Source organism: Pituophis catenifer, unplaced genomic scaffold (genome assembly GCF_029215685.1).
Source record: "Pituophis catenifer annectens isolate HBS135680 unplaced genomic scaffold, rPitCat1.0.hap2 SCAF_1, whole genome shotgun sequence".
NCBI lineage: Eukaryota > Metazoa > Chordata > Lepidosauria > Squamata > Colubridae > Pituophis > Pituophis catenifer.
Genome location: NW_027256881.1, coordinates 345,230,211 through 345,252,616, shown reverse-complemented (window position 1 = coordinate 345,252,616; position 22,406 = coordinate 345,230,211). Strand labels below are relative to the sequence as shown.

Genomic DNA, 22,406 nt, shown 5'->3' with positions numbered 1-22,406 from the left:
CCCGCATGTGGGAACACACAGCTGCACCGCCCATATCACCCTGCCCACACGCCATCCCACTCTTAAGGCTGAGCGCAAACCTCACCTTGAGTAGAGCAGTGCAAGCCACATGAATTGGAACTGGAAGGTAAGCAGTGCTGTGGAGTCGGAGTCGGAGTCGGAGTCGAGGAGTCGGAGTCGGAGGAAATTTTGGGTACCTGGAGTCGGAGTCGGAGTCGGCAAACAATGCACCGACTCCGACTCCGACTCCTACTAAATTTAGATTGGAATTTTAAAAAAAGCAAGTTTAAATGTCCCAATTCACAAAAAGTTATAATTAATGACTTCTCTACTGTAAGAATAAAGACCAATGCATGCAGTGCCTCACGTAACCGCAAAATGAACACGTTAAGTGACCGTGAAGAAGCATGCTTTTCATGTGCTTCACTATAAGGCACGCAACGCACAATTAGGAGTGGCAATACTTATACTTTCCATAGTGTTGTGTTCTGCTGTTACAGGGAACGCAGCGCCCATGGGTAACCTAGCCTCTCACTGATAAGGGATTAAGTAAATATGTTTTTTGCAGGACTAGAGACACTTGCATAAGTGAAGGGAATGGAGGGTCAATAGTTCAAGACTGAAGCTGTAAACCATTGGAAAAACTGCTGTCATTCAGCTAAGGCTATAAAAACTTGTAACTCTGATTGTTAGCTTAAACTTTAAACATGACTAAACACTGTTTAAATTTATGAACCGGCCAAATACTCTGTTCAAAGAAAATACATTGTATGTTTGTATGTGTGTTTCTAATTATTGTTATTTATTCATATTTGTTCTCTTTTATTCTTTAAAGTTTAACCATTCATTCTTTATCTTAATATCTTTATATTTGTTTGGGGTTGGCTTTCTTCCCTTTCATCTTTTTTATTGTACAGCAATCTTTCTCCTCAAACCTACCACCTCTCTCTTTTCTTTCCTTCTTACTTTCTCTTCCTCACCCTCTTCTTCTCCTCCCTACTTCCTCTTCCTTTCTCCTTCTCCTCCTCTCTTCCTCCCTCTCTTACCCTCACTCCTACTCTAATTTCCCTTCCCTTCCTTCATCCCTCTCTATTGCTGTATCCTTTTATGTATATGGACTACTCAGAGGGCTGAAAAAGTTATTTCTGACTGGTCCTCTCCCTTTTGACCAGTCCTCGAACTTACGACTGTCCTCACATTTTACGTTTTTGCCCTATCTTGTCACCATGGTGAAGAGAAGCAGTTGTGAAATGAGTGACATGGTTGTTAAAAATGCTGCACGGGCATAAATGTGAGGATGGTCATAAGTGTGAGGACCAGTCAAAAGTGCGAGGACCTGTCAGAAATGACTTTTTTCAGCCCTCTATACACATAGCCATGGCCACCCGGTCACATGACCAGCTAGCCACACCCACCCAGTCACATAACCTCCAAGCCATGCCCACAAAATAAGCCACGCCCACAGAACCGGTAGTAAAAAAATTTAGAACCCACCCCTGGTTGGGGGTCACCACAACATGAGGAACTGTATTAAAGGGTCGCGGCATTAGGAAGGTTGAGAACCACTGGCTTAGAAGAACTTGGTGGAACAGCTTCTTGGATTCAACTGTAAGTGTTTATATTGTATAGGACAAATCATGTCTAGGTTTAGTGCTGGGATATATAGCTTATTTGTTTGTATAAAGCCATGTACGTACAACTTACAAGACTGTGTATGTTGATATTAAAAATCTAATTATATGCCAGTTAGTATAACATATTTTATATTTTAGGGAAAGAGGCATCCTAAACAATGGCAAAAAGACTGCTAACAACAAACACAACAAAGTCTACTGTTTATGAGCACTTTGCATTATCAAGTGATGGAAAACATTACGTGTGCCAATGTATTAGAAAAGATGATGATGGTGAAAAACAATGTGATGCAAAAATTAGCAGTTTCAGTGGGCCTGATAAAAATGCACCTACAAGAGCATCAAATTTGAAAAGACACTTACAGCGTTTTCATCCCAAAGTGTTAGAAGCCGTGAATGAGAAAGATAGCAATGAAAACATTGCATCTACTTCTGTGACAAAAAACGTTCAGAAATCTACTGGAGAACAATCACAAATAAGAAAATTCTTTATATCTGACAAAGTTACCATAAGGATGACACCAGAAAAATTCAAACACCACATTATTGAAATGGTAGTAAAGAATAGTGTACCACTATCCTTCTTTTCACAGACAGCCTTTTTAGGCCTAAATGGAGAAATGGCAAAAAAACTTGGTGTTTCTCTGGAAAGAGAAAGTATAAGGAAACTTATAATTGAGGAGGCCAAATGTAAAAAGGAAGAACTACAGAAAGTTATGAAAGGACGTTTTGTCTTCCTTAAAATGGATGCATGCACACGTCACAGAGTCAATTATTTCGCTATTAATGTTAGATTTGTGGATGAAAATAACAAAACAATAACACGGACCCTCGGAGTAAAGGACACTCAGGCACATCACACCAGTGATTACCTTCAGAAGTTAGTGGAGGGTGTTCTAGAAGATTTTGAAATTAAAAAGGAACAGATTTTATGTGTTGTGACAGATAACGCTTCTAACATGTTGAGCACAATTGAGAAGATGAAGGCAGATGAAGAAGGTATCAAACAGATATTAGACTTAGAGGAAGACAGCTCTGCAAGTATTAGAGAAAGTTTAGAAACTGAAGAGAATGCTGACATTTTTTTAGACAACTTTGTTGAAGAAGCATTGAAGCTTGCTACTATTCATCATATGCGATGTGCTGTTCATACACTGCAACTTGCCATAAGAGATGGATTAAAAGATCGCCATGCAGCTACATTAATTGGCAAATTACGGCAAGTAACTGTTGCAGCCAGGGCCCCAAAAACAGATGCAATTTTGAAAAGACGTGCAGGAAAAGGAGCCATTTTGGATCAAACAACTCGCTGGGGAAGCACTTATTTAATGGTGAAGCGTTTGCTTGAACTTAAAGACTTCATAGAAGAAATGGACAATGAAAATCTTGCATTAACTGCAAGCCAGTGGACACAAACAAAAGAGCTGGAGAACCTTCTTTCTCACCCCTTCACTGTCACCAAGAGGTTGCAATGTGATGATCTAACCCCGGGTAAATTCCTCTTGGAATGGAAGAGCCTGTTATATCGCCTGAACAAAAATGGAGGGTTAATAGCTGAGGGCATTGCATCTTCAATGATGAAAAGAGAGAGTCTTTTGCTGGAAAATGAAATCTTGTTAGCGGCTATTTATTTCGACCCAATGAGCCGACTTTTATTGAACAGTAAACAGATTGCTACTGGGAAAAAGGCCCTCTATGATGTAGCAGTTCGCATGAAGGGATTACGACCTGAAATACCTCCACAGGAGGATGGAGTTCTTTTAAGCAATAGTGGTAACTCAGAATCATCTTCTTCAAACGAAGAATTAGACTTTGATTCCTTCTTAGACAAAATGGAAGTTGCTAAAGGAAAGCGACGTCGCATAAGCGTTACAGAACCAGTAAATGTCCAAATAAAAAAATTCCAACAGGAGTTTTATAAAGCACTAAAAGAAGTTGAAAAGTATGATCGCTCATCAAAACTTACTGTTGAAGAAGCCATCCTTGTTTATCCAGAGATCGTTAGTGATGTGGCCAGAATAGTTACTGCAATGCCACCCACCCAAGTCAGTGTCGAAAGATTATTTTCAGCCCTAAAAATAATAAAGTCTGACTTAAGAGCCTCTATGAAAGAGGATCTGGCAGAGGCAATTCTCTTCCTTAGAACTCTACATTGAATTGATTTGCATTTGCTAAGCCTATAACTACATTTCAAGATTAATATAAACCATTTCTAGGTTTTACAGATTTTGTTTTTGGTTCATATAGATAAGCTTTGTTTTTGTTCTAAAACAACCAAATAATGTGGTTTGTATTTTTGAACTGGTAAAGTTCCTGTTCCTGATGTTTATGCCTGCTGCTACTATCCAGCAACTTGATTAATTAAATTAATAAAAAAAAATTAATAAAACTTTGTTGTTTTCATTGTGTTTGTCTTTTGCTTAAACTGTTCAATACAGTAGACTGTTGGCTTCCCAGCCAGTAGTCCTGTGGTAATGACATGTATGTTGCCTTTCTTTCCTTCAAGGAATGTATAAAATACATTCGCATATTAATACAGAGGAGTCGGAGTCGGGGAGTCGGAGTCGGAGTCGGAGTCGGAAGTACAAAAAACTGAGGAGTCGGAGTCGGAGTCGGAGTCGGAACATTTATCTCCCGACTCCACAGCTCTGAAGGTAAGACCAAGAGCTCGCCATGCTTAGCCAAATGGTTGCCTGGGGAGAGCTTCAGCCGCCTTTCGGGCCTACATCTCTCCTTCTGCAAGGCCTCTGGATGGGACTGTAGTAGTCACAGGACTGACCGGTTGGTCATCCCAAAGCAGCTCCTGCACCAGGGTGCACCGGCCTGCTGGGGAGCTGCCTGCTCCCCGGCAGGCCGGTGCACCCTGGTGGAGGAGCTGCTCCGGGATGACCAACGGGCCAGTCCTGTGAGTGAGACTACTACAGCTCAGGACTATGGGACTGGCTGTGGTAGGGCTGGAAATCTCTGCCCTGGGGTGGCACGTGCAATGTGCAACTTTGCAGGTGATGCAAGAGCCCTGGTGGCGCAGCAGACTAAAGCACTGTTATTAACGTCAGCTGCCTGCAATTACTGCAAGTTCAAATCTCATCAGGCTCAAGGTTGACTCAGGCTTCCATCCTTTCTAAGGTAGGTAAAATGAGGACCCGGATTGTGGGGGCAATAAGCTGACTTTGTATAAATATACAAAAGTATGAAGGCTATTGCTTAACACATTGTAAGCCGCCCTGAGTCTCCGGAGAAGGGCGGCATATAAATCAAATTTAAAAAAAAAATACGGAAAAAGGAGCGCAGCCCTCATGTCTGGAATGAAATAATGGTGCTGTTGTGGCAGTGGGGGAGGGGGCGGCACAAGCGGGCAAAAGTGGCGGTTGCAATGGCTGGAAGCTGCGGGAATGAAGCACTACTTTCATTTGCATAGCAACAACATTCTGCAATGGAGAGCAAAATCCGGCTGCTCCCCGAATCAGACACTGTTTACCACTCTGAGTCCCAAACGGCAGGAAACGAGGGCTGCCTTGCGCTGCAAATATACCAAGGCAGAATCCTGATACCGCACTACAGCAGAGAGAAGAAGCCGGATTTTGCTCTCCATTGCAGACACCAGATCGGCCCCCTGCAAGCTCTCGTCTCTCAAGGAGCCCGACCAAAGTTTCCAGCGCCTCTTCAGGGAGTGCTCCTCGAGAGATGAGAACTTGCGGGGGGCCGATCTGGTGTCCGCGATGGAGAACAAAATCTGGCTGCTCCCCGAACCAGACGCCATTTACCGCTCCAAGTCCCAAGCGGCAGGAGAAGAGGGCTGCCTTGCGGCACTGGCTGGCGCAAATATACCGAGGCGAATGCTCATGCCACGCAAGTTCAAGTAGTGCTTCGCTCCCGCACTTCTTCCAGCCCTTGTGGGTGCTCCATGCACCTCGGTCTCTCAGGGAGATGCTTAACTTCCTCTCAGCCCCAAGACACTGGCTGGCCCATGAGATGAGAGAGAGAGAGAATGAAAGAGAGAGAACGAGAGAGAGAGAGAATGAAAGAGAGAGAATGAGAGAGAGAGAATGAGAGAGAGAGAGAATGAAAGAGAGAGAATGAGAGAGAGAATGAGAGAGAGAATGAAAGAGAGAATGAGAGAGAGAGAAAGAGACAGAGAGAATGAGAGAGAGAGAGAGAATCAGAATGAGACAGAGAGAAAGAGACAGAGAATGAAAGAGAGAGAAAGAGAGAGAATGAAAGAGAGAATGAGAGGGAGAATGAGAGAGAGACAGAGACAGAGAATCAGAGAGAGAGTGAGAGAGAGAGAATGAGAGACAAAAAGAGAGAATGAAAGAGAATCAGAGAGAATGAGAGAGAGACAATGAAAGAGAATCAGAGAGAGAGAGAGAATCAGAATGAGAGAGAGAGAGTGGGGGAGAGGGAGAGAGAGAGAGGGGGGGAAGAGAGAGAAAGAGAGAGAGAAAGAGTGGGAAAGAGTGGGGAGAGAGAGAGAAACAGAGAGGAGGGAGAGTGCCTGAAGGACCCCATCCCGTCACTGGGAGTCCAGGTGCTTCAGCAAGCGGCACGCTGGATTCGTATTAGTGGTCCACGAAATTTAAAATTATGAACTTGGTGGTCCCTGAGGTCCAAAAGGTTGGGGACCCCTGGACTAGTGGACCTCCAAGGTCCCTTCCAGCTCTATTCTGAATTGAACCGATTCACTTACAGTAACATCCGTGTTACTGTACCGTGTTGTTATTCGCTTAACAACTGTGACAAGAAAGGCCATACAATGGGGAAAATTCACTCAACAATTGCCTCGCTTAACCACAGAAATTTGGGCTTGACGGTAGTTGTACGTCGAGGGCTACCTGTAATCAACTGAAGGACTCTTCATCAAAGGTCCCACTTAGTGACGAAAGGAAGATAGAGCATCTGGTGGTTCTGTTCACTTTCAGTGCCACTCCAGTCATAACTGCTTGAAGGTTATCTCTCATTCCACCCATATCTGCTTCTTTCATGCCCAGCTTCGGACCGTTTGTGGTGTTGTGACTTCCTTGTGACCAAAGAGCTTTAATGATAGGAGTCAGAATCAGATTAGAGGCCTATCGAGCCCAGTTTGGCAATCAGAATAAAAGGACAGAGTTGGAAGGGACCTTAGAGGTCTTCTAGCTCAATCCCATACTGAAGAAGCTTCTGGGATGAGAAGTGTAACATCTTCAAAGAAAAACAAGAATGTCCACTTGTCTCTTGAAAAAAAGCATGGTCTGGATGACTGAGAATCTCCATAGACAAAGACAACTGCAGTTATTACTAATTGTGGGGGAACATGTCAATTGAGGATCCATCTTTATTTGGGCAAATGTCACGTTGGGTTCTTCAACCTTGTTTATTACTGCTCACGTTAAAATGGTCATGATTTGGTATTTATTTTCCAGAAATGCCCTCCCCATTGAATTTCAGCAGGACTGAGTAATTGGAAATACAGGGCAAAATAGAAGAGTTCAGGATTTTAAAATGGAGGGGAAAAAAGGGGGAAAAAGAAGAAAATAAAAAAAAATGGAAGAAAGGGAGAAAGAAGTAATTGATGGAAAGGGAAAAGAGAAATATGTTGTATACATTTAGAACTAAAAATGAATTGCAGTAAGATTTATAGATATAAATGAATTTTAGGAAACTCAATAGTTTAGATTGTAATACTTGGAATGTCTTTAATTTTAATAATGAAATTAACTAAAACACTTGAAATTAAGCTGAAAAACTTTGAATTATAAATGAATTGAAATAAGATTTATAAATACAAATAAATTCAATATATGAGATTGTAATATTTTGAATATTTTTAATTGTAACCATGGAATTTAGCCAAAACATTGGAAATGATATTGTATTATGAAAATTAATTAGGTTTATTGTTTAATAAGAGGAGATTAAGATATTGTTGAAGAAATATATATATATATATATATATATTTGAAAAAGCATGACGTAAGATTTATAGATATGAATGAATTTTAGAAATTAAGCTGAAAATTAATTCTGTTTAAATTGAAATAAGATTTATAAATACAAATAAGTTCAATATATGAGTTTGTAATATTTTGAATATTTTTAATTGTAACCATGGAATTTAGCTAAAACATTGGAAATTATATTATATTATGAAAATTAATTAGGTTTATTGTTTAATAAGAGGAGAGTAAGATAGTGTTGAAGAGGTATAGAAAATATATATATTTGAAAAAACAATCAAAAATTGGATTTAAAAAAAAAATTCTCATTAAAAAATAATGAGAATTGAGAAATAGAACTATAAATGAATTGAAGCAAGATTTAGATGAGATTGTAATATTTGGAATACTTTTAACTACCTTGTTTCCCCGAAAATAAGACAGGTTCTTATTTTCTTTTGAACCCCGAAATAAGGGCTTGGCCTTATTATAAGGGGGTCCAGCAGAGAGAGGCTCCCTCCGTGCGCCATCAAGCCCCGCCCCTCCTGCAGGGGGAGAATGCAAGCAGCCCAAAGGCGCCAAGCCGCGCGAGTGCCTGTTCCCTCCCCCGCTTCCACGTCTCCCAGGCCTCACCATGTTGATGTAGGTGAAGCCAGTGAGCACCCGGCTGAAGCCGCTGGAAGCGGAGAAGATGCTGGTCAGGCCAGCTGCTTGCTGCCAAGTCTTCCAGGAGCTGGGGCAGAGAGGCAGTGAAGGGCGAAGTGAGCTGCAGCTCCGCATGGGGAGACTGTACCACTGTACCAGCCATATCAGTGGGCACACGAGCGTTGCCCTAGCTCAGCTCCAGCACGCATGTGCACACCAGCCAGCTAATTTTCGGGCCTTCCGAGCCCACCGGAAGTCAGGAAATGGAACATTTCCAGCCTCCGGGGGGGGGGGGGAAGTCCGTTTTTGCCCTCCCCAGGCTCCAAGAAAGCCTCTGGAGCCTGGGAAGGGCGAAAAATGGGCCTAACGGGCGCACTGTGACATCACGTGCCAAAAGCAGGGGAAGCACAGCGGGGGTCATGCGCGCATGCTGGGGGGGGCAGGGCACATTGAATTATGGGTGTGGACACATGCGCACGTGACACTCCCCCCACGCTCCCCATGCTTTTGGCACACGACAGCAAAAAGGTTAGCCATCACTGGTATAGGGTGTCTTCTTTGAGGAGAGGATTGGACTAGGAAACCTCCAAGGTCACTTTCAAATCTGTTTTGCAGTCACTGCTATTCTAAGCTTTGAATTACTATATTGATGGTGGTGGTATGTGTCCACAGGCAAACATTTGGCCTTGGGGTTCGCAATAGAGGCCGTCTTTCCCTGAACATAAGACCCAGTCTTTTTTTCCCCCTCCAAAAGAGGCATTACGTCTTATTTTTGGAGGATGTCTTCCACTCTCTCACGTCACAGCAGTGGCACTGACAGCCCCACCCAGCAGGAGCCCGTGTGGGCCAGGGGTGGATTCTACTTACCTTTATTACCGGTTTGCAGTGGGGCCGCACGCGTGCTCTTCTGCACATGCACAGAAGCATTTTGGTGACAGTGAGATCGGCGGGTGGAGCCTCCTGCCAGTTTTACTACCGGTTCTATAGAACCGGTGCGAACCGGGGGCAACCCACCACTGGTGTGGGCACTGCCAGCTCACTTTTTCTGCGGTCACTTGCCGCTGCTTACGCATGGCGCCTCCCTTCCTCCGTTTTGCCATCAAAAACCTTCAGGAAAGGCCTCTGACGGTGAAACAGAGGCCGGGAGGCACCACACATATCATTTGTGGGCTGCAGAGGCCTTTCCTGAAGGCCTCTGATGGCAAAATGGAGGTCAGGGGCAATGGGTGCAAGCAGCCGCAGAAGAAACGGACCGGCAAGCTGAGGCAGGTGTTGGGGCGTGAGAGGCCTGGCTGCAACTGTCCTAAGGTAAGTGGGTGTGGGTCACATGGGGCAGCTCCACCCTCCATCCAGGGGTGAAATCCAGCAGGTTCTGACAGGTTCTGGAGAACCGGTAGCGGAAATTTTGAGCAGTTCGGAGAACCGGTAGCAGAAATTTTGAGTAGTTCAGAGGACCGGCAAATACCACCTCTGGCTGGCCCCAGAGTGGGGTGGGAATGGAGATTTTGCAGTATCCTTTCCCTGCCATGCTCACCAAGCCACGCCCACAGAACAGGTAGTAAAAAAAATGGATTTCACCACTGCCCCCATTCCCACCCTAGTTTGATTTTTACTCATGCACCTCTTGCAACAGAGTTGGCAGGGTCTTCACTAGGGCTTATTTTGGGGGTAGGGCTTATATTGGGCACACGGGTAAAAATCAAGCTAGGGATAGGTCTTATTTTTGGGGAAACCCTGCACTTAGGCCTAACCAAAATATGGCATGGGGTAAGAAGGAGACGAAGAGCTAGCAATATCCAATGAATACCAATTCAATAGTAACAATTGGCAGAATAGCTGGCATCTGACTCCTTTTTAGTGTCTCTCTTTGGGCTGTCAATAAAAGAAAATATTTGTAACTGTAGCTGAAAATTGAATTGTGGGATTCTTGGTGCTCTCTGAGCGTGGTTACTTTCTTGAAGACATTTCATAACCAATGTAGGTAACATCATCAGTATTAGAAAGAAGGTTGCAGTTTGCTCTCTATTTAAATACAAGTGCTTGTCCTGTCAGTATTGGTGGGAATGTTGTTTTCTTCATGGTAATTCATTGATTAGGCTGTTGTTTACTGTCAGCTTGTTTGTCTGAGTTGATAGTTCTTTTGTTGGGCTGTTATTTACTTCTTGAGTAAAGGTTTCGTTACCCGACTAGGGAACATCATCCCTGTTGATGAATGTGGGGTTTTCTCCCTGTTAATATATAGTAGTATGTCCTGCCAGTATTGATAGAATTGCAATTTTCTCTTTGGTAGTGCCTTGATTAGGACATTGTTTTCTGCTGGATTATTTGTCTGGTGTGAATCCTTCCTTATCTGGGTTAACACTAGCACTGCTTGCTAAATGCATCCTTTAAGTTGGGTTTCAAGTTGCAGACTGACTCCACCATTGTGGCTTTTCAAAAAAGGAAGTATTAGCGGTATGATTCCCCAAAGAAAATAGAACTTGACTTGAAATAAAACGTATTTTATATGTGATTTGGAATGTCGATGTTTTGTCTTTTTAAAATTAGCTTTAAACTCTTGGGAATGGCAGCTTCAAGAATTGAAATTAGAATGCTGTTGAATGAAACAAAACATTCTTACACACAGACACACACACAAGAGAGAGAGAGAGAGAGAGAGAGAGAGAGAGAGAGACAGACAGACAGACAGACAGAGACAGAGACAGAGACAGAGACAGAGAGACAGACACAGAGGAACAGAGAGAGAGAGAGACAAAGAGAGAGAGACACAGAGAGAAAAAGAGACAGAGACAGAGAGAGACAAAGAGACAGAGACAGAGAGAAGAGAGAGACACAGAGAGACACAGAGAGAAAAAGAGACAGAGACAGAGAGAGACAAAGAGACAGAGAGAGGGGGGGACAGAAAGATAGAAAGAGACACAGAGAGACAGAGACAGAGAGACAGAGACAGACACAGAGGGACAGAGAGAGAAAGAGAGAGAGAGACAAAGAGAGAGAGACACAGATAGACACAGAGAGAAAAAGAGACAGAGACAGAGAAAGACAAAGAGACAGAGACAGAGAGAGAGGGGGGGACAGAGAGAGAGAAAGAGACAGAGAGACAGAGAGAGAAAAAGGGAGAGAGAGAGAGAGAGAGAGAGAAAGAGTCAGAGACAGAGACAGAGATGCAGAGAGAGACACAGAGAGAGACAGACTTCCTTGGAAGCTGGATAAGAACAAACTTGTTTGCTTCCTACATATTCCGCTGAGATGAAACATGGATGTTTTTGGCTTAGCATCTTGGCTGAATCTAGTTTCTGTAGTTTATAATGGCTTATGGCTAATGTGTTCCATGAACCAATAGACTCATATGAGTTGAGATGTTAAAAATCATATCCAAATCAGGCTAGCACTGATGATGTTGCCTAGTTGAGTAATGAAAGGTCCACAAGAAGATAACCAAGCCCAGAGAGCATCAAGGGCTCTGCAAATCATATCCTGTCTGATATGAGCTAGGGTGACACATATACCATCACGCAGGATGAAAATGGTATCTGGAGATAGAGGTTGTCACTTGTATGTTATAGGTTGCAGATGACAAATGAGAATCAGAGGACTCTTAACAACTGGCTTGTGAAAAGTGATCTGAAACTGGATTTGAATGAAACCTCTATACAAGGGGTATCTAACCTTGGCAGTTTTAAGACCTGTGGACTTCAACCATAGCTGGCTGGGGAATTCTGGGAGTTGGAAGTCCACAAGTCTTAAAGTTGCTGCTGTTAGAATAGAATAACAGAGTTGGAATCGACCTTGGAGGTCTTCTAATCCAACTCCTGCTCCAGCAGGAACTCCTATGCCATTTCAGACAAATGGTTGTCCAATCTCTTCTTGAAAACTTCCAGTGTTGGAGCACCCACAACTTCTGGAGGCAAGTAGTTCCACTGATTGATTATTCTAACTGTTAGGAATTTTCTCCTTAGTTCTAAGTTGCTTCTTTCCTTGATGGTTTCCACCCATTGCTTCTTGTTCTACCCTCAGGCGCTTTGGAGAATAGCTTGACTGTCTCTTCTTTGTGGCAGTCCCTCAAATACTGGAACACTGCTATGTCACCCCTGGTCCTTCTTTTCCTTAAACTAGACATACCCAATTCCGGCAACCGTTCTTTGTATGCTCTTTAGATTAAATGCTATACCGTTAAATTTTTAGGTGCCTTTTAACATCTTAGATGCCTCAGACATTCTGAATTCCCTAAGAAGATGTGCCAGCATTGATAATACCGTGGTGTCCATTCAAATTCAGACACATCATAAAAGAGTCAGATTAGATAATAGGCAGCATTGCATCAAAGCATTTATTGATTTTTAGCGTATATATCTATTTTTTTCTGGTTCTCCAGAAGCTTCAGAAACTGCAGATTATTCCTGGGGGCCTTTTCCTCCTGCTTCTCAAATGGTCCACTTGGCTGGTTACGGAATGGGATAGCAAGCTAAGTTGGCGATGCCGCATTGATTCGATCCCTGTTCCAAGAGCATGTAGCCATTGTCTCCCCATAAGCGTGACCAACTGTGAAGAGAAGCATGCAAGACATTTATTTCAAAACCATGTAGGGCAGGGGTCCCCAATCCCCGGATTGTGGACTGGTACCGATCTGGGGCCCATTGGAAATCGGGTCTACTCATTTGTTTGAGGCACTGGTCTACTCATTTGTTTTTGGAGGCACCGGTCTACCACCACACTGCCTTTTAACACTGATCAGCTGTAGGGCGGCCCTTTGAAGCCCCGCGGCAAGAGTTTTTTTCCTTTTAGCCTATCAGCTGGGACTCAGGAGGCAGCAATAGATTGGGGGTTGGGCCAAATAAAAGGTAAGAATAACGTGGGGGGTGGGGGGTGGGGGGGTGGGGGGTGGGGGGTGGGGGGGTGGGAGGGCCCAGCTCCCGAACAAAGAGAACCGGTTCGGTGATGTCATATCGTCACCGCTACTGGCTTGGCAGAACCGGGCCGAACCAGGAGGAACCCACCACTGATGTGCGTGCGTGCAACAGCGCGTACGTGTGTGTCCACACCCATAATACAATGCTCCCCTTGCACGCCCTGACCCCCTGCACATGCACACACAACCTCCGCTGCGCTCCACTGCCCTACACATGCGCGTGCAACCCCCTATGCTTCCCCTGCCCCCTGCACATGCGGGTGCGACCCCCCCGCTCCTCCCACCCCCACATACATGGGCGCACAACCCCCACCCCCCATGCCCTATTTTGGGTCTAGCTCAAGGAGGCCTGCTACGCCCAAAATGGGTGGGTGGAGGCTGCTGCTCCCTCCCCGGTCCCCGCCCATGTGCGCATGACCCTCCCACCACTGTGCATGTATGCGTGACCCCCTGCCCCCATGCATGCGCACGCATCTCTGCAGAGACCCGAAAATCAGCTGGCCGGCAGGATGCGCATGCATGCGCGGTGGAGCTGACCTAGGGCGACAGCGCATGTGCCATAGGTTCGCCATCACGGGTATAGGGAATCTTGCTGACTGGGGAATTCTGGAAGTTGTAGTCCAGGCATCTTCAAGTGGCCAAGGTTGAGACAATCTGCAATAGTAGAAGTTCCCCTCTAGGGACCTTCCCTTCCCTCACCTGTTCTTCACAATCCAGTACTTGGTGCTGTTATAACCAACCACCAGCATAGCATGAGACAAGTGCGGGTCTCCATTCCAGGGATTTTTAAAGATACCTAGAGAAGGAGGATGAGAAAACATTGAAGAGATAACAGATTAACAGTTGGAAAGGACCTTGTAGGTCATCTAGTCCAACCCGCCCTTTCCCCCAAAGCAGGAGACCCTGCCTACACCATTTCTGACAGATGGCAGTCCAGTCTCTTCTTGAAAGCCTCCAGTGATGAAGCTCCCACAACTTCCGAAGGCAACTTCAGTTCCATGGGTTGATTGTTCTCACTGTCAGGAAATTTAACCTTATTTCCAGGGTGAATCTCTCTTTGTACAGTTTCCATCTGTTATTTCTTGCCTGTCCTTTGGGTGGTTCGGAAAACAGCTTGGCCCCCTCCTCTTTGTGGCAGCCCCTCAAATATTGGAACATTTGATCAAGGGAAAGCTCCATGCTTCTTTGCCAGATCATCTGGATTTCCAAAAGGGCAGCCAGGAATGTCACTCCATCTTAGAATTTACTCTTTTTAATGGGATCACCACAGGGGTGAAATGCTTCTGGTTCGGACCGGTTCGCCCGATCCAGTCGCGATGGAGGCGGGAGGTGCACAATCATCAGAGGCTTCTTTTTTTACTTTTAAAAGCATTTTTTCTACAACCTTTGGCTGAAAAAAAATGCTTTTAAAAATAATAAAAAAAAGCCTCTGATGATCGCGGGGCTCAGCTGGGATCTTCAAAGGCTTTTAAAAGAAAAAAAACCCTTTTTTTCTTTTAAATGCCTCTGACGATCCCAGCTGAATTGCCTGATCAGCAGAGGCTTTTTAAGCCATTTTGGGCCTAGCGGATCATGCAACTCAGCTGGGATCGTCAGAGCCTTTTGAAAGCACTTTTTTTACAACCTCTTCGCCGAAGAGGTTGTAGAAAAAATGGTTTTAAAAGTTTTTTTTTTAAAAATTGGCCACGTCCACCCAGTCACATTACACCCCCCCCACCAAGCCACACCCACAGAACCGATAGTAACCAATTTTAGATTTCACCACTGGATCACCGCTTAGGTAAAACAGGCACCCCTGAAGAGGCTTTTACGTAGAGCCCTTCAGATATTTTTCAATAAGAAGTTAGTAAATTTATAATTTAGGATGATTAATAAAATAGAGGTAAAATGGATATATATGGATATATATAAGCATAACACTATCAGCAATATTATTATTATTATTGGATTCCATTTGATTACAGATTAAATTGTGTAGAACGCCCAGAAGTGAAGTTTTATTTTGTATGTATTATGAGAATAATGGCTATAATCATGGTGTATAATATTATGTGTATTCAAAAGAGTTTTGATACGGACAGTACACTGTCATTGCAGAAAAGGAAACGTGATGTATAACAAAGGAAAATGCAGTAACCTTCCCCTAGATTGGGGAGGGAATGGAGATTTTACAGTATCCTTTCTCTGCCACACCCACCAAGCCACGCCCACTAAACCATGCCACGCCCAACAAGCCACACCCACAGAACCGGTAGTAAAAAAATTGGAAACCCACCACTGCTGGAATAGTATTCACCCTCCGTACTCAATATTTATTTATTTATTTATTTATTGGTTCGATTTATATGCCACCCTTCTCCGGAGACTCAGGGCGGCTTACAATGCGTTAAGCAATATCCTTCATACTTTTCTATATACCTGCTTAGTAGGGCTTTTGCCCCCCCCCCAAGCGGTGTTCTTTTTTATACAAAGTCAGCTTATTGCCCCCACAAACTGGGTCCTCATTTTACCTACCTCGGAAGGATGGAAGGCTGAGTCAACCTTGAGCCTTATGAGATTCGAACTCGCAGTAATTGCAGGCAGCTGGTGTTACTTAACAGTGCTTTAGTCTGCTGCCCCACCAAGGCTCTTATTTAGATGAGGGCATTGAGTATCAGCCAATCAAGGTAATCAAAGGAACATTCAAAGTTGAAATGCAAGAGCCCCCCCCCATTCCTTCCTATTCCGCAGGAACCTTACCCGACTTGTAAAAGTGAAACTCAGTGCTCCCGGCATCCACTGCGACAGAAATCGGGCCAATCGTGGCCACCGCCTGCAGTAGGGCCTTTTCGTCTCCTGTCAGGATGAGTCCCATGCTGGAACACGAAGCGATAGAATTCTCAGCTTCATAACGACAACTATAATCGTCCTGCAGAAAAATAAAGAGCGACCACGGTTAGTCCCAAAGAGAATATAGAATAACAGAGTTGGAAGGGATCTTGGGAGGTCATATAGAATAGAATAGAATAGAATAGAATAGAATGGAATGGAATGGAATGGAATGGAATGGAATGGAATGGAATGGAATGGAATAATAGAATAGAATGGAATGAATAGAATGAATGAGCTGGAAGGGACCTTGGAGGTCTTCTAGTCCAGCCCCCTGCTCAAGCGGAATAGAATAGAAGAATAGAATAGAATAGAATAGAATAGAATAGAATAGAATAGAATAGAATAGAATAGAATAGAATAGAATAGAATATTATTATTAGTCATATTTCTATGCCGCCCATTCTCCAAGGACTCTGGGCAGCTTACACCAAAGACAGTATACTAAATAGCCTATTGCTCCCTAACAATCTGGGTCCTTCTTTTACCCACCTCGGAGGGATGGAAGGCTGAGTCAACCTTGAGCCGGTGAGATTTGATCCGCTGATCTGCTGAACTAGCAGTCATCTGAAGTAGCTGCAGTACTGCACTCTAACCACTGCGCCACCTCAGCTCATTCCATTCCATTCCATTCCATTCCATTCCATTCCATTCCATTCCATTCCATAGAATAGAATAGAATAGAATAGAATAGAATAGAATAGAATAGAATAGAATAGAATAGAATAGAACAGAATAGGCAATAGGCAATAGGCTGACTCTGTAAACTGCTTAGAGCCGCTTAGAGAAGGCTGTAAAAGCACTATATAACTGATATATAAGTGCTATTGCTTGCTTACTTGCTTGCTTGCTTCCTCCCTCCCTCCCTCCCACTTGTTAGAAGGCAGTATTGCAGGCTAACTCTGCCCGCTGCCTGGAGTTCGATCCTGACAGACTCAAAGTCGACTCAGCCTTCCATCCTTCCGAGGTGGGTAAAATGAGGACCCAGATTGTTGGGGGCAGGAGGCTGACTTTGTAAACCTCTTAGAGAGAGCTGTAAAAGCACTGTGAAGCGATATATAAGTCTAAGTGCTGTTGCTAGTGCCATTGCTAACTAGCCAAAGTAGCCAAAGCAAAGTAAACCAGCTATAGTTTGAAGCATGCACAGGAACACATAGAGAATTACCTTTCCATCATATGGGTAGCTTTCCTCTGAATTGATCCCTTGTTGCTCGTGTACAGATGCAAAAGCTTGGGGCATAAGTCCACCCTGGCACCCATGATTCTCCTTAGAACAGTCCATAAGATTTTGTTCGCTCAGCGAGATCAGCTTCCCCGTCTTCTTGAAATACATGCCTTCCAGAGCTCCGGTGGCACTGAAGGCCCAGCAAGAGCCACACTCACCCTGTGGAAAAACAAAGCTGCAGTGATCCACAGAGCAACCCAATTAATGTTCCTTTCACAAATGACTTGTTCTCAGTTTTTGGTAGTAGGCAGCTGGGTAAGGTATGAGTTCCGATAGAAGAACGGCTTAGGGTTGGAACGAGGGCTTCCTTGGTGCTCTCTGAGCTCTTGCAGACCTTTCATTACTCAACTAGGTAACATCATCAGTGCTAGACCAGAGTTGGGTTTGGAAGAGGAGGAGGAGGAGGACTGTGAGGTTCTTGGTGCTCTCCGAGTTTGATGGGGTTTGAGCAGATGTCTCATTACCCAACTAAGTAACATGATCAGTGCTAGAAGGGAGTGGGGGTTTGTGGAGTGGAGGAGCAGATTACAGGGAGGAGGAGGAGGAGGAGAACGACTGGGTTCTTGGTACTTTCTGAGCTTGGGTATTTTCTTGCAGATGTCTCATTACCCAACTAAGTAACATGATCAGTGCTAGAAGGGAGTGAGGGTTTGTGGAGAAAAGGAGCAGATTACAGGGAGGAGGAGGAGGAGGAGGAGGAAGACTGTGGGGTCCTTGGTACTTTCTGAGCTTAGGTATTTTCTTGCAAACGTTTCATTACCCAACTAGGTAACATGATCAGTGCTAGAGGTGTTCTCTGTTGATATAAGAGTTCCGACAAGATTGAAGCTTCAGAGATTCAACTAAGAGAGGAAATAACTTAGTTTCAAGTTTTCATGAAGCCATCAAATTCTGACTTGGGTCTAAATAGGCAAATCATAACTCCTTCCTTTTCCTTAGAAAGCATCTCTGCATCAGTCCTCAATTCATGGCTTGTCAGAACCATTCACCCACCTGATCTTTGACCTCAGTCACAAAACCTTTGGCTCGCCAGTCCACCCGCAAGGGAATCTGCAGGTTTTCTGAGGATTTGAAAGTGACTATGTTCTTTTGAGACGCAAGATCCAAGTCAGGAAGCAAGCAGTACAGCTTCTTGTTAATCTCTTCATTAGTCTGAGGATTGCAAAGAGTATGAATTTCAAACATCAGTTACCGGAGCCAGTTTGGTCTAGTGGTTAAGGCACCAGGCTAGAAGCAAGAAAATTGTGAGTTCTAGTACTGCCTTAAGTATGAAAATCAGCTGTGTGACTTTGGGACAATCACTAGGAGACAGTGAGTTCTAGTCCCACCTTAGGCAACAAAAACTGGCTGGGTGGGTGACTATGTCTAGTAAATAAATCAAACTAGCCCTGATCCAGACTTACCATATCCCCAAAGTGATTCATCCCGAGCTTGTAGGAGTGTTTTCCTCGGTCAGCCTGGCTGTTATGATCTTGGATCATCTGCAAATTTTCCTCCCACACGGCTCTTCGATAGGATTCTTCCTCTTCCTGGGAAGCCAAGATCAAGAAGATCCCTTAGTCGCATCTGCCTAAACAAGTGGCACCTAGAAGATCTAGAACTCACGTTCTTCTCTTCCGTAAAAGGTTTCCCAAACTAGAATTCAATCGCCCAGGAATGGACCAAAAGCCCTTTCCATTTCTACTTAATATACCAGACATTATTCCTCACAAACTCTGTCTGAAGACAGATAGCAGAAAGTAACTTTATAAACATTGCCAGAAGAGAAGGACCAGGGAAGACATGATGGCAGTCTTCCAATATTTGAGGGGCTGCTACAGAGAGGAAGGGGTCTAAAGAAGCAAAACATTATTGGGTGAAAATACAAACATGGTTAGAGGGAATGTTGCAGCAACATATAGAGTTAAAGCCAGAGATATTCTTACTGGGAATTTTACCAGAGAATTACAGTAAAGAAGATACATATTTGATAATTCATATAATAACAGTGGCTAGAATTGTATTTGCACAAAATTGGAAAGCAGATAAAATCCCGTTGGAAGGAGAAATTATAAAGAAAATTTTAGAATGTGCAGAAATCAATTGATTAACATTGAGAATAAAGAGGAGTCGATGTATTTCAAGACATGGGAAAAAAAATTATGATTGATTAGAAAGGAAATATGAATAAGGGTAGAGGGATAAAATAGATAGAGAACAGATGGGAGAAAACAATTAAAAAAATAGATACCCAGATGATGCCAAGTAAAAGGAGAAAGTGGGGGGGGAGAGAAAAAAGTGAAATATTATAAAAATGTACACAAATGATGAAATAAAAATAAATATGAATTGAATAAAAAATTGAAATGAGAATAAAGATAATTAGAAAATCGGGGCTGCTCGAATTTCACTTTAGATTGAACCGAAAAGGGAAACAACAGGAGAGAGGGGAAGGAGTAGAGAGAGAGGCAGGGAGAAGAGAGGAGAGGAGAAAGAAGAAAGGGAAAAGGAGAGGAAGAAAAGGGAGAGGAAAGAGGAGTAGAAGAGAAGGTTAGAAGGGGGGAAGAAGAGAGGAGTGGGGGAAGGGCAGGGGAAGTAGAAGAGAGAAGGAGGAGAAAAAGAAGAAAGTAGGAAGAGAAAAAGGGAGGAAGAGAAAGGGAGGAGAAGAAGAAAGGTTGGAGTAAAGGTTAAGGGTAAAAGAGCAGCCCCGAAAAAGTAAAAATGAAAAATGAAAGTTAAAAGATAAGATGAATGAAAAATGATAGATAAATGACTGTACATGTAAATGTGTTTATGAGAAATAAAAATAAAAAACTTTTTAAACAGAGAGAGAGAGAGAGAGGAAGGGGTCAGGCTATTTTCCAAAGCACCTGAAGGCAGGATAAGGAATAATGGATGGAAACTGATCAAGGAGAGATTCAATCTAGAAATAAGGAGAAATTTCCTGACAGTGAGAACAATCAACCCATGGAACAGAAATTGCATTCGGAAGTTGTGAGAGCTTCATCCCTGGAAGGCAGGACAAGAAGCAATGGATGGAAACTAACCAAGGAGAGAAGCAACCTGGAATTGAGAAACTTCCTGACAGCAAGGACAATTAAGCATTGAAATGACTTGCCACTAGAAGTTGTGGGTGCTTCATCACTGGAGGCTTTAAAGAAGAGATTGGACAACCATTTGCCTGAAATAGTATAGGGTTTCCTGCCTGAGAAGGGGATTGGACTAGAAGACCTCCAGGGTCCCTTGCAAATCTGTTTTTCTGTTCTCTTATTCTAATTGAATAAGGACAGAAAGGACAGTCACCTGTCTGACATGGTAAACTGTAGGGTCTCCTGCTTGAGCAGAAGGCTGGACTAGAAGACCCCCAAGGTCCCTTCCAGCTCTATTCGGATTGATTGATTGGACTTCTGGTGGAGCAAACTCACCAAGGCGTATTCTTTACCGTGAGTGGCCTTCCAGTCTCTCCATGTCCCTTCCAGGGTCGGATCCAGCGCTGTGGACAAGGTCCTCAGGGAGAACAGCCAGGCCAGGTACACCACCGAGATGGACAACATTGTCTTTCTCTAGGAGAAGGAAGAGAAGCAGAGAACAGCATTAATGGGGCATGAATTCTTAAGATTTGCAAGCCAGCAAGAACTGGTGGGCTACAGCTTCCCCATCCCTGACCTTGGATGATCAAACAATTCTATATAAATTACTGCTAATAAATAAATCAATAAATACACGGACCCAATAAGTACCTCGGAAATATTTGGAGAGCCTAATCTAACGGCAACTGGAAAAATAAAAGTGTGGCTTTGTAAGAGCTACACAGAGTGGACTTTAGCAAGAAAACAGAGACCTCACCTCAAGCGGAAGGCGAAGAGGCAGTTGTTAAAACCAAACTGCAGCTGCCCCCTTTTTATATAAAGGCAGACAGTATCAAATTGCCACTCCCCACTGCCTTTAACGGACACTGGCAAGGGAATGCCCACCGTATCTCTAGATATCTCCAGAAACGGATGTTTTTTGCTGCAATCAGATAATGCTCTTTTAAATCTCTCTCTTTGGGGGCCTCTTATATTGGGGAAAGTGACCACAGCCAAACAGCTGCAACCCACTCCCCACACCCCTATTCAGACTGCTGATCTGATTTGTATCTCCTGTTTCTGGAAAATTCCGTGGCTTTCGGTGGTTGCGACACTTTTAAGGAGATAAATTTCATATTTGATTTCCATCTAGTTTTTCTGTCTATCTTGGTCCTTCCGAGAAGCATATGCTGCTCCACCCTGCTCCTTCCACCCACAAGCAGGGGGATTCAAAATCAACCGCAGTTGTTATTAACTGTGGGCAGAAAATGTCAATTGTGGGTCCACCTTTATTTGAGCAACGGAGGGTTGGGTTCTTCAACCGTGAGCCATTTTATAACGAATGATGTTATTAAGCCTTTCGATTGAGCTTTTCCGGACCTATGTTCTACGGGTTTTGCCTAGCACTGTGATGGTGAACCTATGGCAGGGGTGAAATGCTCCCGGTTCGGACCGGATCGCCCGATCCAGTAGCGATGGAGGCAGGTGGTTCAGAGAACTGGTAGCAAAAATCCCTGACCGCCCCCCCCCCTCCATGCCCAGCTGAGCCGCACAATCATCAGAGGCTTTTTTTTTTCCTTTTAAAAGCCTCTGACAATCCAAGCTGAGTTGCCTGATCAGCAGAGGCTTTTTTAAAAAAAAGTCTCTGCCAATCAGGCAACTCAGCTGGGATCGTCAGAGGCATTTAAAAGAAAAAAAAAGCCTCTGATGATCAGGCGACTCAGCTGGGATCGTCAGAGCCTTTTGAAAGCATTTTTTTTACAATCTCTTTTTTTTTTTTAATTTGATTTATATGCCGCCCTTCTCCGGAGACTCAGGGCGGCTTACAATGCATTAAGCAATAGCCTTCATACTTTTGTATATTTATACAAAGTCAGCTTATTGCCCCCACAATCTGGGTCCTCAGTTTACCTACCTTAGAAAGGATGGAAGGCTGAGTCGACCTTGAGCCTGGTGAGATTCGAACCTGCAGTAATTGCAGGCAGCTGTGTTAATAACAGGGTGCTTTAGACCACTTTGCCGAAGAGGTTGTAGAAAAAATGGTTTTCAAAGTTTTTTTTTTAAAAATTGGCCACGTCCACCCAGTCACATTACTCCCCCCCCACTGACCTATGGCACATTACCCCCCCTACCACTGATCTATGGCAGACGTGTCAGAGGTGGCAC

The 22,406-nt window shown here is 43.9% G+C and overlaps 1 protein-coding gene across 1 annotated transcript; it reads right to left on the bottom strand.

Moving 5' to 3' along the window:
- Positions 1 to 12,543: 12,543 nt before the first annotated feature.
- LOC139308386 (cathepsin L2-like) lies at positions 12,544 to 20,729 on the bottom strand. The gene is made up of 7 exons (XM_070931907.1): positions 20,598 to 20,729; positions 18,597 to 18,722; positions 18,187 to 18,345; positions 17,134 to 17,352; positions 15,840 to 16,008; positions 13,800 to 13,896; positions 12,544 to 12,733 (listed from the first exon to the last, which is right to left on the bottom strand). Exons 1-7 carry the CDS (start codon positions 20,724 to 20,726, stop codon positions 12,637 to 12,639), a joined length of 996 nt encoding a protein of 331 aa, XP_070788008.1. The 5' UTR covers positions 20,727 to 20,729; the 3' UTR covers positions 12,544 to 12,636.
- Between the last annotated feature and the right edge of the window lie 1,677 nt (positions 20,730 to 22,406).